The sequence below is a fragment of the Phlebotomus papatasi genome, chromosome 2 (genome assembly GCF_024763615.1).
Source record: "Phlebotomus papatasi isolate M1 chromosome 2, Ppap_2.1, whole genome shotgun sequence".
Classification (NCBI taxonomy): Eukaryota; Metazoa; Arthropoda; class Insecta; order Diptera; family Psychodidae; genus Phlebotomus; species Phlebotomus papatasi.
The window spans coordinates 12,559,922-12,578,747 of record NC_077223.1 but is presented as its reverse complement, the minus strand read 5'-3'; the positions used below and the strand labels follow the sequence as shown (position 1 = coordinate 12,578,747).

At 34.6% G+C, this 18,826-nt stretch overlaps 1 protein-coding gene across 1 annotated transcript in view; it reads left to right on the top strand.

Annotated features, from left to right (window-relative positions):
- The window catches only part of LOC129803756 (uncharacterized), a 391,692-nt gene that overhangs the window by 303,290 nt on the left and 69,576 nt on the right, over positions 1–18,826 (top strand). The window contains exons 6-7 of the mRNA XM_055850537.1: positions 13,221–13,447; positions 16,947–17,100. Of these exons, the coding sequence (XP_055706512.1) occupies positions 13,221–13,447; positions 16,947–17,100 (381 nt within the window). The remainder of the gene's footprint in view (positions 1–13,220; positions 13,448–16,946; positions 17,101–18,826) is intronic.

Sequence of the window (18,826 nt, the reverse complement as noted above, 5' to 3'; positions counted from 1 at the left end):
GATTGTGTCTACCTAATGGAAAAACCTTGCGATAATTTAGGCTTCGAATGCCCACCGGAAGTCAAAGATCACCGTATTTGAAGATCTGGACTTCCGTGTTCCGTGATGGTAAATTATCGATTTGCACTGGGTTTTTTGGGCTGCAGTATGTATTTCGAAATTGTCCCGGAAGGAACCCTGAAGCCATGGGCATAACAAAATTTCCGTCAACGATTCTGGGTTTCGAACAAAACTCAGCACCGTCGCACAAATCACGCGCCAAACAAGATTGGCTGAAAAACGTTTCGTTTTTCGATTTTGGAGCGCATTAACCTCAACGGTTCCCGGATGCAAAACCGCTTGACTTCTCCAAGAGAAGCATTTTATTGGTAAGGGATAGGACTAAAAGTTTCGAAGTGTCGATGAGCTGAAGATAGCCTTTCGTCGTAAATAGCAAGGCATTCGGAAAGCTGGCATTCGTGCAAACTACGGTGCATTTTCTGACAGACTTAAGATCATACCTAAGTTAAAATAAGATCGTGTTGAACAAAACCGATAATATTCTAAAATTTTGATGTATTTACAATAATTTAGTCTATATTTCAAAAAAGTTAAACAAAAAATAATAATAAATAATAAACAGTTAAATAATTTTTTACTTCAAATTTTATCTGTAAAAATATATTGATTTAAAATATTGAAATATTGAGGGCTTCTGCCAAGGCTTCTGCTTCATAAAGTCAGCACTTTAGCTAAGATTCTGTACGATGTCATTTTATATTATCCTGCTAAGAGTCCTACTAATAGAGGATATTTAAACTTACCCAAATGTCGGCTTAAATGAGTGACTTACGTTCCATTTTGAATTCCATTCAGTGCATTGTGTCAATTTTTAAATAGGGTGTTGCGTATTTCTTCTTTGGCTGATTTATTTATTTTTTATACAGTCATTACGTCAGCCTTTTATTTTAACAGAATTATGTAGGGGAAAGCGGGGCACTTTAGAAAGGGCAACTTTAAAATAGAGCATTTTCTTATATTTAAATAGAACTGGGCCCAATCATAATGTAATTTACATTCGCAGTTGGTTTGTTGAGCTAAATTAAATTACAATAAGGTACAGGTTCACATGTGACACAAGTGACATGAGTGCACTTCATAAAGTGGGCGTGGCCTAAAATTATTTATGCTCTGTTAACATAAAGCTACCGATATATTTTTTTAGAATGAGACATTGATTGTTCTCCTTGACATTTTCTACGAGTGCAGAGTGCATGGAAATTCTTTTTGTTGAATTGGGGAAAAAAGTGAATTGGAATACTTTGTGAGGATGTCTTTGCCAGAGCACGCGGCATGCGATATGGTTAGAATTTCACTGTCGACACCAAATGCTTCTGCCATGTGAACTTGCGGATGGGAATGCGGCGGAAAATGTATATTGCAATGTGCACATTGGCAAATATTCTTTGCATAGAGAAAAAGAACATTCAAATCGTTGCTATAGTGCCTTCCAAGGATTTTATCTTTCACCACCCTTTGCTCTTTCCTTCTCTCGAACATCTCATGCAATTCAGGAGCAATTGTGAGAGGACTATTTGGAGGTTTTATTGAGGAGTATGAGGTGGTCTATCGACACCACTGAAGAGAAATGTTGGTATTGTACAGGGGCACAAAGTGTCGACAAAGTTAGAAATATCTTAAACTGGAATGTTTTCTGGAATTTAGCCTTGGCATCCGCAGGATATTCAAATATTTCCAATATTATTCCAACACTATCTATATGCATAAGAAGTAATCTTTAGGCGTATTTGGTAAAAAAAGACCAAAAAGGTAACCACAGACGATGTTATACAAACTTTACATTGAAAATTTAATTAAAAAGTACCATTCAAATTAAAAACTAAAGATTGAACTTAACATCTTTCGTAATAAGAGAAGGATCAGGATTGAACCAAGAAGCTAAACGTTAAATTTGGAAATGTTTCATCAACACTTTGTTATTCTCCGAAAGACTTTTTCACGCATGAAGGGCTTATTTATCCCTTTCCCAAAATACATTGTCACAAGGAATGTGTCTCAAAAAGTCTCTCAAAATGGAAAAGAAATCTGTTTCCCTGAGATAAGAACATCAACCGATAGAGAGGAATTATGTATTCAAAATGTGTCACTCCAATTGAGACATCTTACAAGGATGCTTTCGCTTAATTTGACTTTTCATTCCATCCGGAGGCATGAGTCATATATCGGAGAGGATTAATGTTCAGAAAGTAATTCGGGAGGGTCTCAGAGGGTGATGATAAATTGCCAACCTCTCAAAATTTTGCATTTAGAAAGGAAGTCTGGTTCGATTAATAGCTAATTCTTCAATTAACCAATTCTAAAAGTGTACACTTGGGCTCTATCACTATTTGGACAGAATGCGCTGCAGCAAAAAATTTTGAAAATAAATTAGGAATTTATTTAAAAGATTTTTTTTACTCTCGAGGTTTTTTCAAATAGAAAATCGTTGTGGTTCCAACTCGAAAAGAAGTCTTTCTAGGTTTCTATATACGGACCATGTCCTATATTGATATCTTCCGGTGATTTTTTCAAGGTTAAAATCTCTTTAAAGCGGTCTTCAGATTAAAGTTTTACCCCAGTTGCCGAAGGGCTCAAAGTTCTAAATAACAATTCATTTTATTGGTTTTTCAGAATGTAATTAATCATTTGTCTTGAATAATCAAATTTTATGTTCAAATTTTCCAAAAAATTCTTGACTGATAAGAAATTAAAGAAGTTAAGCCATGGCTAAGCCTTAGGTTTAAAGCCCGTATAGGGGAGGGTGGGGCAGTTTCACCCCTAAATTGCAAAATGGATTTTGAGACCATTTTGCAAATAGATGATAAACAGAAGTAAAACTATGTGTATTCTTTGAATTACAGTTGGGTTCAGGGTTAATGAAAATAATAACAATAATCTTTTAATTCCATTAGTCTATTGTGGGGAAATTCATTTCACTTGAAAGGCAAAATGTGTGAAAGTCCCCCATTGCGGGGCAATTTCAAGATAAATATGAGGCAATTTTTGAGAAAGATAAAACATGTTTATAGGAAACTTGCGATACCAGAATTGATTAAAATTACTATTTTGAAGTCTTCTAAGATTCTAAAACATAAAAATATAATCGAACAAGAACTTTATAATAGAATTTTAACACTAATTAATCATACAGAGAAAATAAAATATCGCCAAAGATTCCAAACCTATTTCTCATTAATTAAGCAATTTTTTTTTTACTTTTTATACGAAAGAAATGTCTTTTGTAGTGCTAAACTAATTCTGTACATTGTTGGATCATTATATTGCCTTATAACATGTCTTTCTTAGTATAACAGTTTTATAATCGTATTTTAAAGTCTTGAATTTTTATAATACTAAAAAAATTATACAATATCTTGCTGAAAACGTCCTGAAAAGATATTATAATAATTAAATTCATAATTTTTAAGCACTTAAAAAACACTGAAAGATTTTTTTAAGTTTAAGTTTTTAAACTTTATGGACAAAAACAGCTACAAAACGTTTTCAATGATCATTTTAAGTTAATTTTGATTAAAAAAGTAAATTGTTAGACATTGGAGACTTCTCCGTGTACTTGCATGAAACTGCCCCTCACACACTTTCGGAACTCAAATCAAAATTGTCAGAACTGTCTTAGAATTCATTCAACGTTAAATGACATATAATAATCATAAAACCACTGATAATTTAATACAATTATGTTACTTTGATAGTTAAGTGCAATAGTTCAGAAATTGTTGAAAATAAAATATTACAAAAAGTTTCATTTTGATGCAGATTTATAAAATCAATTACAGAATTCAAATGAGAAGCATCACGAAATTAATTATTTTTATTAACATGGGTCTCAGTTATCTCTTCAATAACATAAAGGTTTTATCCCATTCCTTTCAAATGGATAAGAAGAATATGCAAAAATTGAAACTGCCTCGTCGTTATTCTGCCCCACCCTCCCCTAACTCTAGATATCGTCCGTCACTTGGGTCAGCAATTGTTCGAAACGACTATGCAACAATCTTACAACTCACAAGAGTACTTTAAGGAATGCGAAAATTTAATTTTAAAAATTCGAAATTGCTTTTGAATTTTGGAACATCAACGACCGAATACGTCATTTGCATATAATATAAAACAAAGCAATTATAGTTAGCATAAATGCTGATTTAAACGATGATAATATCAACCAATGTGAGGAAACAGTGAATCGATCTGAAAGGTATTGCAATTTTAAACAAAGTCCAACTTTCAGCCAATCTTCAATGCAATTTATTATTAAATTACATAAATCTCTAATTATGTCAATTATAATAAATGCAGTTTGTCACAATAAATTCATATTTTGTAACTTGACATTTATTGCTTATAGTAATAAATCTGCAATTCAACATCATTGGCACACACATTACGTGTCTCACAATCTGAGGGTTGAATTTAAAATGATTTTTCATTAGAATAGCTCCCTCTACCCCAACAATATGGGAGACTGTTGAGGTTATATTATCAAGGATGGTAAGAGTGATATAAATTTTCCTGTATATAAATCGGTGCTCGATGGGTAAAAGGCAGTGACTGTAAATAAAGTAATTAATGAGACATTCCCCTGTTACGTGTTTGAGACACAATTCACTTCAATTAGCCTAATTTACTGGTTTACTCCGCACTTTACTCTTGTTGTGGTGAGTTGTCGTGTCAGTATTTTAATGAATAAAGTGGTGTTAACAACTCTAGAATGTCCCATTTGGGACAAAAGCATTTATCACTGACATCCACAAATATTTCCTCTCACCTTTTGCATTCCCAAAAGGGATGCGCCCTGAGTCTGCTCATTTTTTCCTCATCATCCCCTCGTACATTCTTAGTGCATCCATTGGTTCCATGATTGATTGCTTCGAGTTGCTTTCTATTTGTCACACCTACAACTTGGGAATTCTTCCAAGAATCCCTCTTCTTCCTGAATTGACAGATAAAATTCTCACTGATGGAAGTGGCAGTTAACCAATTTTTTTCTAGTTACTCCTTCTGCAAATTCAGCTAGTTGATCTATCGTTGATAGAACTTAATTTAATTTAAATTATTTACTTGTATATGTTCGATTTTTATTTCTGAAATTGAAAGTGATGAATTTAGTAGCTTTGTCTGGTAAGGTTTCACCATTCACAACTTCAATTTACATTGCATCACTGAGAAAAAAAGAGCGTACGATTAACTTTTTTTCCTCATAACTTTAACACTTTTTAGATGTACAAATATATCAACATTTTTTAATGTTAATTTTACGCCTTTTTAAGGGTAAAATTAACATGAAAAAGGGTAACTTTAACCCCCAATACACCTAAAAAGGGTAATATTTACACCGATTTCGGATCAATACTGCAGGGTAAAATTAACATTTCCGAAATGTTATTTTAACTTTTTCGGATTTCTCTCTCAGTGATTATTATATTTGTAGTCCGTTCCTGTTAAGCCAATGATGCAGGCTCTCAGAGTTATTCAGAAGGGAACCGGCAGAAAGTATCACTTCTTGCAAATACGATCTGAAGTAAATGATTACTGTCGGATGGTTATTGATTAATCATTTATTAAATTTTTATTAAATAATTTTTAGATAACATCTTAGAATGTGTCATAAATCCACGTGTAATCATTTTAAAAATGTAAATTTATTTAAGGATTGTGATAAAAATATTTTTAAAACATCACTTACACAACGCTTAATTTCTTTGGTATTTTCAAAAACTATTCAGGATAAACTTTAAATGAAAAAGTCATTTATTTTGAATATTTGAAAATTATTGTATAGGTGTTAATCCCGCAGGTCACTAAAATTGATCTCCACGATATTCTAAAAGCAATCTAGAAAGTTACTAAAATTAACCCCGTAGGTTACGAAAATTGATCCCCACGATATTCTAAAGGCAATCCTGAAAGTTATTAAACTTAACCCTCGAGTTACTAACATTAACTCCCCAGGTTACTAAAATTGATCCCCACAATGTTCTAAAAGCAATCCTGAAAGTTACTAAAATTAACCCCGTAGGTTGCTAAAATTAACCCCGCAGGTTGCTAAAATTGATCCCCACGATATTCCAAGAGCAATCCTGAAAGTTACTAAAATTAACCCCGTAGGTTACTAAAATTAACCCCGCAGGTTGCTAAAATTGATCCCCACAATATTCCAAAAGCAGTCATGAAAGTTACTAAAATTAACCCCGTAGGTTACTAAAATTAACCCCGTGCGGTACTAGAATTAACCCCGCAGGTTGCTAAAGTTGAACTCCACAATATTTTAAAAGCACTCTTGAAAGTTACTAAACTTTACCTTCGAGTTACTAAAATTAACCCCACATTTTACTAAAATTGAACCCCACAATATTCTGAAAACAATCCTGAAAGTTACTAAACTTTTCCCTTGAATTACTTAAATTAATCCCCCAGGTTACTAAAATTGATCCACACGATATTCTAAAAGCAATCATTAAACTTACAAAACTTAACCCTCGAGTTACTAAAATTAATCCCCCAGGTTGCTAAAATTAACCCTCGAGTTACTAAAATTAAACCTGACTATATTCTATAATCAATCCTAAAAGTTTTGACTCTGAATTATCCTAGCATCAACCCACTGATATTTCTAAATTTAATCCATTAAATATAGGCGAAACTGGGGCACCACCAAAAACGGGGTAGAACCAAACACTAATTTTTATTTCTTAACTACTTGGACTATCTCAACCATTTCTTCAGGAGACAAGCATCCCTATAGTGCCTATATATTCCTTTAGGTCTTGTCCTTAGAAGTAGAATATCTGATTAAAAAATCGCAGTGTTTGGTGCTACCTCATGTTTGGTGGTGCCCCAGTTTCCCCTACTTGAATTAACCCTCTTGCACCATTTTTAATCCCAGCGGAAGGTTAAAACTAGTAAATTATACTAATAAAGAGATAAAAGACAACCAGACACAAATTCAAACCTGGAATATTCCAATCAATCCCAACAGTACTAATAATTTAGTCTGCATGTTTCTAGATTTTACCCTTTTTGAGGTTAAATGGAAGTAAATGGAAAGGGTAGGACATATTTTTTCATGAATTTTCAATTTATAGAAAAGTATATTTGTTACTCAATATTTCAGATTTACGAAGAAAAAAACCATTAACGATATTGGCTTTAGTTTATGATGCTATCTCCAAAATTGTCGCTTACATTAACTTTATCTCTTGGCCCCCCTCCCCAGTCGCCGCTATGTTTTCTCGCCGCAGACGTCTAACGAAAATCTTCTGTCTACCAGCATATCCTCTGTACAAAGATAAGAACATTTTTATCCTCTGCAATTTATCGCTGAGTTGTGGAGAGGTTGCGATGAAAATGAGCAAATTCCCAAGAATGGCCAATTGGTGTGAAATTTATTGGAGTCTATTGGAGCAAGTGGAGGAGTACCAGTACTATGGAGATGATTAAATTTAGCCCCTTGTGTGAGATTCTTTCTGTAGACAATCACAAGAGATGAGACTCTAGCACCACAAAGCACACTATCTCTGGCGCTATTTAATACCATGGCGGGAGTGTGATATGTTCTCTGGGGGTGGCCATAGGGTAGGGGGTCGTACTTGATGACAGGGCGTAGTATTGTGTGCAAGAGTTGCCAAGAAGTTACCGGAAGTGACTGGTGAAAGGCAAAATTTAGTTGCGTTGATCATAAATCTTGTTACTTATTCATGCATTTTCGTGGGTCTCAAGGAAAGGTGTGAGGTTACGAAAGGAATGATCCATTGCCCAAGGGACTTTTCTATTACACACGCTCTTTGACGTTGATATTGAATATGATAGTGTAGTCCCATGTGTACCCAACAGTTTCCTCCCGTCAATCTCTTCACCACAAGATATGGCTGAATTCTCCTAGTCTCAGGCACGCGATATCCTCAATCTCAGTGTACACAAGAGGATGAAATTTACTCCCGAACTTCCATCAACTCCTTCCAGACACTGAAAATCTATCCAACCACACGATCTGATAATTCCAAATTCAATAATATAACTTTTGCAGAGACATCTGAGTTCTCTCAGAATGAAATCGACGGTTTTTTTAAGGCAATGTGGGGTTGTTTCGTACAATGACTTTGAATTATCTTGCCTGGACGTTATTCTTAAAAGATGCTAAAATAAGAAAATAGAAAATGTATTGCCCACAATTATTAAGTTTTCATTTTTCTGGGAACATTGCGAACTCAGAAATCCATATTTTATTTTGAAAAATTGGAAACACGAGCCACTCTGATTCCTTATGAGCTACCCTTTGATCAGTGGAAAGCGCGCTACCTTCGGACAACTCAAGCTTCGAACAATAATAGCTACACTGAGAGAAATCCGTAAAAATTAAAATAACATTCCGGAAATGTTAATGTTACCCTGCAGTATTGATCCAAAATCGGTGTAAATATTACCCTTTTTAGGTGTATTGGGGTTAAAGTTACCCTTTTTCATATTAATTTTACCCTTAAAAAGGTGTAAAATTAACATTAAAAATGTTGATATATTTTTACACCAAAAAAGTTAAAAAAAAAAGTTAATCGCACCCACATTTTTTTTTCTCGGTGTAATAACAATTTTAATAGCTAGTTCAACGCCAGTAATTTCCAGAAAACAGCCACTGCACTGGTCAAATCTACTAAGAACATTGCGAAAAGTGAGTGATCCGAATATTGAGTCGTCCGAAGGTAGCGCGCTTTCCCCTAAATATGCCCTATATTTTACCATCTAAAACCTTCTAAAACCTTTAAGTAACCTATTCGCCTATACGCTATTAAGTAACCTTAAAAAGCGTATTACTTTCTGGTATTACTTACTGGAAGCGTATTACTTACTGGTCTAGAGTATAGATAGGGTGGAACCACCACTTCTCGCCAGTGCCCCACTTTTCGCCACTTATATTGAAATCGCAATTTTTCCATTATTTATTAAATAAATTAGCTGTAAATTATTTGTATCTCTACTGCTGCTACTTAGAAAGTCGAAAAACACTAATTTTTTGTTTTGAATTTAAATGTTTGGGCATTTTTTAGAGCAATTTTTTAATCAAGTGCATGAAAGTCAAAATTTCTTACTACAGATGCCAAGTGTCATGAAACTTTTATCAAACAAAATTTAAGTTTTTAGATAAATAATTTGTCTATTGAACATTTAATTACATTCGACGAATACATAAAATTTGTATTTTTTTAGTTACAATTTCATTTTATATTATTTTTATGTAAAAATGAGCCATGGCGGAAAGTGGTTATATTCTGAAATTGATTTACCACCTGTCGCCATTGCTTTTTAATAGGCATCGCTAACTTCACTTTATTGATTCTCAGTTGTCAAACCTTCTTTTTTTACTTTTTACAATAGTCTTATAATTTGATTTCTCAAATAAAAATGAAAAAAAATCATTTAAAGTGAGTAATAATAAGGTGATCATAAGGAAAATGAAATGCTGAATGCATTATTTTCATAATATAATCTAAAATAATTGAGTTTGGACATTTTCATGTAGGTGGCCAGAAGTGGTTACAAAACTGGCGAAAAGTGGTAAAAAGTGCCGACGAAGTGGTTATTTTTAGTGTCAAATTGGAGGACTAATTACTTGGCGAAACTAGAGCCAATACACCTAAGTAACCTTGCATCAAATTTGAGTTTTGTTATAATGAGGAGTTAAAAGTTATAATAAAGTAAACTTCACTTTTTCTTAAAAGTGACGATAAGTGGTTACTCCACCCTATATAACAGTTTGCTTGAAACTGCCCTATTCGTCCCTTGTCCTGGATAGGAAGTTTCAGCGGCTACAAAGTATAACCCGTTGGGAAAATCTTGTGTACCTTGTGTATCATCTCTTGTATTTTTGACTAAGTCCCTTGGACAAAATATTTGCAAAGTAGCAATTTTGTATGTAGAATGACATTTATTTTTCGCGTAACATAAAAGTTTTTGAAATGCGTGGAGGGTGTAGAAAATTTCCATTGGAGAAAATTGAAATAAATTCCCTTCAGTGTGGTTATTTTCATTGACCAACAATGTTGCCATAGAATTGAATGGATTGAGAGAGCGCACAAGTTGAAAAATGTTTAAACTTTGACCATAGCGATTATTTCCTCCAAAAACCAATTTTCTATTTACTATTTCCGTCCACATCGACAATGACCCCTTGGTTGAACCTTCAACTCCCCACACTCAACCTGCCAATTCAAATAGATCAAATAACATGCGGTGCATCTGGATGGGAATCCATTAGTTTGAAACACGATACCATGGGTTTGGGATTCATGAATACAACAAAGAGGCAAATACCTGAAAGACAATTTAATATTTAACGCGATCCCCATGGGCTATTTGGCGATTGTACCTCTTCTATTTGAATCATTCACTTTCATATTGAACTACAACACCACACATCAAGCCACAATTTTATTGCTTAATCTCGGTTAGTGTATAATACTTTGTCACATGCAGACCATTATTAACTTTTTTTTAACGATTTCAAAGGGCGGGATGAGACGTAAATGCACAGATTGGGTTTTGGTATAAAATTTTGTTCATTTGTATTATTTTAATTGATATTGTAACTAAATTGGTAGAGTCTCTTGATTGAATTTCAATAACAGAAAATTGGACTTTTCCGTTGCTCTATCTATTCAGTAGACAGGGAAATCTGTTAGAACTTATTCTCTACTAATAAACTTGCTATTAACAAGTTTATTAATCATTTACCCATGGACGCTGTTGTTAAGACGGCAGCGGCCGCCATTTGTTTTAGCGCCAGGGTATGAATTAGATGAATAAATAATATAATATTCGATAGAATTCGGTCAATTCAAGGTTTATAAGACAAATGCACGGACTTTTGACCTGATGGTTCAAATTTATTCGATTATATTCACATACGACGTTGCGGTCTGTATTTGACCGGTATGCCGTGTGTATCAAATTGTTCCAAAGTGAAAGTGGTAGTACTTTTGTTCCAAGACAAGATTCATCCTTTTTGGTTTTCATACCTGAGGAAGGGGAAAAATCGTCCCCGAAACGTCGTATGCGAATATAATCGAATAAATCTGAACCAGGTCAAAAATCCGTGCATTTGTCTTATAAATAATATAATAAATAAATAATAAAATATTCTCACTAATTGTTAACCTAATTTTTCGTGAAATGTATAGATAGTTTTAGAGATCATGACATGGTTGATTATTCGGCGAACGCTCCAAGAATATTGAGATGAGGACGTTTTTGTCCTTAGGTTAAACTTCGAAAAAGAAAATCCCAAGGCCCATATCTAAAAGACCTTTCTGACCGGGAAAGAGACAAATAAGAGTATAGCTATCCGAGCCCTGAGCGTAACACCAGAAGTCCCGGAAAAGAAGCCATAGTCTTCACAGATTTCTCTAGTGTGACAGTTGAAGGCACTCGGAGTGAAGTCCTCCGAGATTTCGATCGTATCCAATCTTTGGGTGAAGCGGGAATGTGCATGGAGAGGCTCTCTCGTCGGACAGACGAGCAATCCGGCTACAGGAGTATATCAGGGGGTGCTCGGAAGAAAGACGGGAAAAGCTGCAAAACCATCCTGGGCTTCCGAGACACCATTCCAGTGGTCGAAGTGACGCTTTAATGTACAGGAAATCATCCATCGGATCGAAAATGGGGAAAGAAAGAAAAGGGAGACAGAGTGACCCAGGAAGATCAGAAGGACTTAGCGCCCAGCATCAACGTGAGAAACTGAAGACACAGAGCGAGATAAGGAAATGGGTGGCAAGGAACCCCAGCGTTGAAGCTTCATTCACGCCTTCCAAGGTCTCAGAGGTAAAGACAGAGGCTCAGTTAGACACTTCAAACCCTGAAAGGAGTAGGGTGTCCCCAATAGGCGACCAAATCTCAGACCACAAAATACGTGCACCTCCAGCGGAGACTGAACACGAAAGAGACTCGGTATCCCTGAGAAAAGAGACTTCGAGAGTGGAGCTCACCGGGTCCTGGGATTTAGTATCCAGAGCCACGTTCCCTATTGTTCTCCTAGGCATGTCAGAAGTTCCTTGGTCCCCATTGCGACCGATCCCCGTAGTAGAGCGTCCCTGCTTATGGTGGGAGTGCCTGGAAGACATAGGAGAAACTGGGGCACCACCAAACACTAATTTTTATTTCTAAACTACTTGGACTATCTCGACCATTCCTTTAGTGGACAAACATCCCTATAGTGCCTATAAATTCCTATTGGTCTTATCCTCTGATATCCAATATCCAATTAAAAAATCGCAGTGTTTGGTGGTACCCCGTGTTTTGTGGTGCCTCAGTTTCCCCTAATTCCTGGGCCGTTCCAGAGAGTACCTTTACTTTGTCGGAGATCTAACACTATTCCATCAGCTTCGCAGGTCTGTAGTCTGTACCTCATCAGAACCGCAACACTCTGGCGCGGGGGCACCTTCTGTAGACACGTCCCCGTAGCTGGTTTTAGGAGTAGAAGGAAGTGGTCCTGCCTTCCACTTATCGTATTTTCGTTGACAGTTTTCCGGATTCTCTGAGTAGCCCAAGTTCATCCAGAGTAAGCCAAGAGAAAAGGAGTCGCAGGAGCAAGTGGAGGCGTCGCAAACGGAAACATAAGATTTTTGAACCCATCTTTATAATCACGATATAGTGAATTAAAAAAAATATTAGGTTATAGGGAAACCAAAGTTTTTATTTATTCATGCATTGGCACTTTCACACATCTCGCGAATCCCCATTCATTTTTTTTTTGCCCTCGTCAACGAAAGTGTCTTAACTGCCAGGATGTTGAGTTACGTCCGCCGTAACAATATGAAGTGTTCGAAGCCAGAATTGTGCAAATTCTGAAAGCCTTCCTCTAATGGTTTTGCAAAATTGAAAATATCACGATTATTTGTAAGGATATAATTAATAAAAAAAAACAGTTTTACTTTATTAAAATTTTATTAGCCAATTCTATGTAAATAACATCTGAAAAATAAAATGAAAAATAAAATAATTTCCATATTATTTAACAAACACTCAATAACTCTCGTTTATTTACGTTCAACATTATTGTATGTGAAATGACAAAAAAAAAGTGTTGAAAGAAATTAATTTTAAAATCCTTCACATTTTGTTACATTTAATATTTTATTTTCTTACATAAATTGTTTCATCCTTTTCGATTGCAGACCGTCCAAAACCACCATATTTACTGATTGACTCCCGACGTCTCGACGCCGGAAATATTTTTGTACCTGTCAAGGAGAATTCAGAATTGAGTTTGGCGTGCATCAGCGAAGGCGGAAATCCCAAGCCTGTGCTCACATGGGAGATCCTGCTGAGTCCTGGAGTGGATCGTCACGCCCAGAAAGTCACTGCCGAACTGACACAGCTGCAGGAAGTCAAAAATGACAAAGTGAGTACCTCTGAAATCTGCCCAGACAAAGGGTTTGACAAAAAGGGTGATGAGTTCTTTTTTTTTTTTTGGATGGATTTCCAAAGGAGAAAGTTCGAGTTCTGTGAAACTTTTCTTTCGTTCCACGGCTCCACTCTGTATTTATATAGTAACTATATAGAGGGTGTTTTTGGAAAGGGTGCAGAGTAGAGACAACAAATTTCACCCGATAATGAAGAAAAACATTCTGCAAATAGCTTGAGGAAACAGTATTCTTGAGCAGTTAGAAAATTCACGTGGGTGGAACGAAGAGGGAGACTGAATGAATTGAAAGTTGATGTACGGTTCACACAAAATTTCAAATGGAATCTCATATGGTGAAATGTGTAAAAATCTCTGGCTGGTTTTTTTTAAAATTGAACAAAATTCAAAAAATAAAAGAAATTCAAGTGAAATTTTTATGTTCGAAGTTAGGGGAAAGCACACTACTTTCGGACGACTGGACCTTCGTACAACTTTTTTTTTTTTCAATGTGTTCTTAATTAATTTAAAAAAAAATTTAAAGTTCCAAAACCTACATAACCCCGTGAGTTCTATCGCTTAAAGAACAATTTAATACTAGAAGATAACTAAACAAATTTGACTATAATTATACGGGGATAGAGATTAAAATTTGAGTAAAAAGAGTCAGTTTGACTTGTCTAGACAAAACAGTCAAACAGTTGTTCATGATAATTAAAACTTACATTACTTTACGCACATTGTTAATAATTAAAGTGTTTTTTTTTTTCTAATCATATAATAAGAACAAAATGAGAAAGCTCACATACAGTTGTTTCTCCTTTTAGGTTTCCGGTTTAATTGACTTAATAAATTTAAAATTTAAATTAAACGAAGCTAAAATTCTCTTTTTATTGAGCAAGAGCATTAGTCATGGCATAGTACTCGACTTAGTCAAACTTATAATGAAGTAAACTTTCTATTGAAAATTGATAGCTTATTGTCGAAAGATTTTAGAATTTACTAGGAATGCATACTACATAAAAAAGTGGTCATCATGAGGACTTGATCGGAATCCAGTCAGATTAACAAAAACATAAGGGCGTCTTTACGTTAGGTGTAGTGACAGGTATGAATTACTCACCGTTGTGTCACATATAAGATTAAAACTAAGAGTAAAGAAAGACTGAAAGAGAGGTATATAGTATGCAAAATTTCAAATGGAAAAAATGCGTGTGTTAGAAAGAGTACAGTCTAGTGGAGTTATACGATGAGTAAGATATTACTATTCGTAGGGTAGAGTCAGCCCTTTTGGTCATGTAAGCACTTTTGGCCACCTAAAGTAAAATAAAATTGTAAAGCAATTATGAGTTAATTTAGAACAGGAAAGTGGGTCTTATATCGTGACCTCTAATCTAACGAATCAGAAAACCATATTTGATTTTGTATCGACTTAATTAATTCTAAGCTATTAAAAGAAATTCTCGACAAGGTAAACAATCACTAAAAAAACATGGGATTCTTAAGAAACTTGTTAATGTTAAGAGAAATTGTTTTTCATTATTTCATTTTTTGACGAAAATATTTGATGTTATTCAATGAAAGTCCATTTCTCAATTAACTAAATTTTATTGTGATATCATCCTAAATAAGATTTTCTAAGAAATTAAATGAAAATCGGATGTGGCCAAAAGAGATTACTTTTTTCGGCTGTGTAAGTACTTTTGGCCATTCATTTTCCCATACATTTTACACGTGGCGCACCTTGCGGATTTCAGTAAAACCAATCGTAACTTTTGACTGATTTTTACATCAAATGGAAAATGTTCAAAAAGTCGTTTAAAATACTCTAATAATCACACAAAATTGGTGTTAAATAAGAATAGGACTTGTGCTGTGTATTTGTGAAAGTTTTCGAGAGCTATTTCTTCTGTTATTTTATTAAAATTCTATTGGAAACAAGTGGCCAAAAGTGCTTACACACAATGGCCAAAAGTGCTCACAAAGTGGCCAAAAGTATTGAAACATAAATAGTTGCATAAAATACATTTTTCACTAAAATATCCAAAACAAATTTGGGAATTCTTTTGGATTATTAGGAAGGAACGGCTTTAAGGTATCTTTGTACAAAATTTCATTTTATTTAAATAAAGATTATAAAACTTACAAGCACATGAAACCTTAAAGTGGCCAAAAGTACTTACTTCACCCTAATAATTGTTTTCTGAATCGTATTACAGGCAATTCGAGCATTTTTCCATGCGTGACAACTGTGATACGGTCAGTTTTCGAGCAATTCTATTGCTGCTAACATTGTACGTACTGGGAAAATGCGAAATACAGGCAAGATAAAACAATTGCTATCTTTCCTTGTCATTCTCGCAGTTCAGAAAGTATTAATCTTAATATTAATCTTATATATGGCATGGTCAAACTACTGTGGTCGTAATAACGTAATGCCAACATAACAGTTGACTTGTTTTTTTTCTGTATTAAGAACCCGGCTGACACCATTAGCTGAGTTCAGCGCTGAGAGAAACTCAGCTAGAAATTCAGCAGGATTGTATGAAATTAGTGCTGAGACAATATATGAAAATGTTACGGGTCAGCGCTCATGGTGGTCGATCACCCGAACTAGCTGCTGAGTTTTTAGCTCGTTCTCAGCAGATATTATCAGCAAAATTATTGACATTTTTAGAATTAAAAAAGAATTAATTTTGAGAATCAAAATCTACTTCTGTTTGAGCTCATTATTTCCCCATGTACGAGTAAGTAAAAAATTAAAATCGGACTGTAAAGAATCTTGGCTAACTCATATAATCGTGTCAAATAAAAAAAAAATACTACATACTTCTAAAATTGAACTTTTGTCCTAAGAAATGTTAAGAATTTCTGGAGCATAAAGAATTCCCAGAAGTCTGAAAAAGTGAATGACAAAGTTTGTGGATGTTCCTATAAGACCGCACTTTTCTTATCTTATTTGTAGCAAAAATTGCGTGGTTGAGAGCTAGAAATTTATGTGACTCTTTGTTCATCCCGATTGTCCATTGAGTTCTCAATTCCCAAATTGGGATCTCAATTGACGATACAGTTGGGTGAATAGCTATTGTTGATATCAAGCACAAATCAGGGGCCATTCACAAAGTTCATCCCCGGGTGGTGGTGATGTTCAGTTTGAGCGGGAAAAAGGGGGTAGAATTCTGTGAGAAAGATGTTTGGTGGGAAATGGTACACAATGTGACCTCATTTAATTTTCATGAGACTTTTCAACCGCAAAAGACGATTTTCCCTCCACTTTATTCTCAAGAAGCAAACTCTCGCACATTGCGTCTGCGAGAGACAGACCAAGGCAGAAGATGCAGGAAAAGATGAGATTTTAGCGATGCTGAAGAGGAAAATCCTCAACAGAGATTTGCATAACTGTTTTAGCATAAATTAAGACAATTCCCACTCAGCTCTTGGGCTGCCGTCTTATCCTTTAATAACAGACTCTTCATTCTTCTTCTCTTGGCAATTGCAGGATAGGGAACCGTACAGAATTAACAGTGGTGCCATATCGGAGGCCAAATTACCAACTGTTTATCGGGCACATCACAATGCACGCATTTTGTGCGTCATGGAACATCCCACCTTGAAGATGCGACAAAACGCCTCACTCCTCCTAGATGTACAATGTAAGTATACTTAGGTGTCTGCATTTTATCTGCATGGGCCACCAGAGTTGGTAACTCAAGGAAAATTAAGCCATTCGGTAGAATGAAATAATAAAGTTAATCCGATTATTTAGTCAATTAAAACAGAAGTGCTTATGGACCAGACATACAAATGTGATCTGCTTAAATGAATCTTCTCTTACGCTTTGAGGTTGCCTTTTTTCTCATTACAGCCGCGTAAAGATGATGGAAAGTTATACCCATAGGTCTATTTGTTACAATCAAATAAAAATGATAATTTGATATTCAGTCAAGATTTTACAAAATTGATTTCTTCAAAGTTTTAGGAGTTTTTAATTAAAAGCCCAAAATTCAGCTGTTTTCTGCTTTTTTTTGGAAGCGAAGGAAAGAACAGAGCTTCATAAAAATATTATAAAATAGCGAACTAATGGTGGTATAATAATAATATAAGAATAATAATATTTTATTACACTTAAGCATACACGACTGATACAAAGTTCATTAAGCAATAAGGCATTCATTCTGTTGCGTCCGCCGCCGTCTTAGCGTTGATGACCAGCCTCCAAAACCAAACAGCGGAAATGCTTATTCACAGGCTGTATAGTCTTTTGTCGTGATAACGATCTTTTAATTTTTTTTGCTAATCAATAAGTAGATACAAGAAAGCCCTATTGCAGACACAATCAGAAGTATGCTCAATCTTAAGGGGGTTTCCCGAATTACAAGGTCAAAGGAAATCAATATTTTTCAAATGCTTAAATCGATAGATAAACTATCTAAGAATACACTACGATAATTTCAGAACTCTATTCCAAGTATTTTCAAAGATAGAGAGCCGAAAGCAAAGGAGCACGTTGCAGTTTTTTTCAAGCGCCTGGACGAACATACAAAACTTAGAAGCTCTTTTCTTTATTTCTCATTTTTAAGATTTTGTCGAATTGGTGGGAAAGATAGCAAAAAAAAACTTATGGACCGATTGAAACGCATAAGGGCTTATTTTTTCAGAATTAAATGCTCTCTTCTAGTTAAACCTAAACGATTCCAGAAAATCTCTTTTTTTCTATTTTTTACAGCATTTCAAGTCAAAATTTTATCCGAAAATCCTAATTTTTTTTTTTAAAAAATCTGCGAAAAAGGTCCAATATTAAGATTTTCTTCAGTTTTTCTTGGTTTAATTATGAAATAAACTTATGAATTTTGAAAATTAATTTTTTTTTTCAGAGAAAAATTATAAGCTACAGATTTCCCGCAAATTAGGGTGTACAGTAATGAAGCGCTCCAGTAAATTACTCATTATTACGCCATTTTGTAATATTATATTTTTCTTTTTTTTGAAAAAAATTATTTAAGCACTTTGAATGTGTATAAATATATACCCAAAATTTCATAAAGCTTGGTCTCTTCCTTCTCCTTCAAAAAAAATATCGCGAAAAACAGCTAAAATTTGGGTTTCAAATTCGGGAAACCCCCTTCAATAGTTTATCTCTCTATTTAAGTAATAAAAAAATAGCCCTAATAGACCTCTTTTGATCTTTGCAATTCAGGCTTCCCCCTTAATCAAAATAATGAAAGAAATTATTCTCAAATAAACATGCTCATCATGAGACAGAAAAAAACCTTAAAGGCTTAAGACTTTTCATCCTATCCGATCTTATCCTGGCTCGTTTTTGTAGGCTTATATCAAAATTTTGAGTATTTAATTTTAAGTGTTAAAACTTCCTCTCAA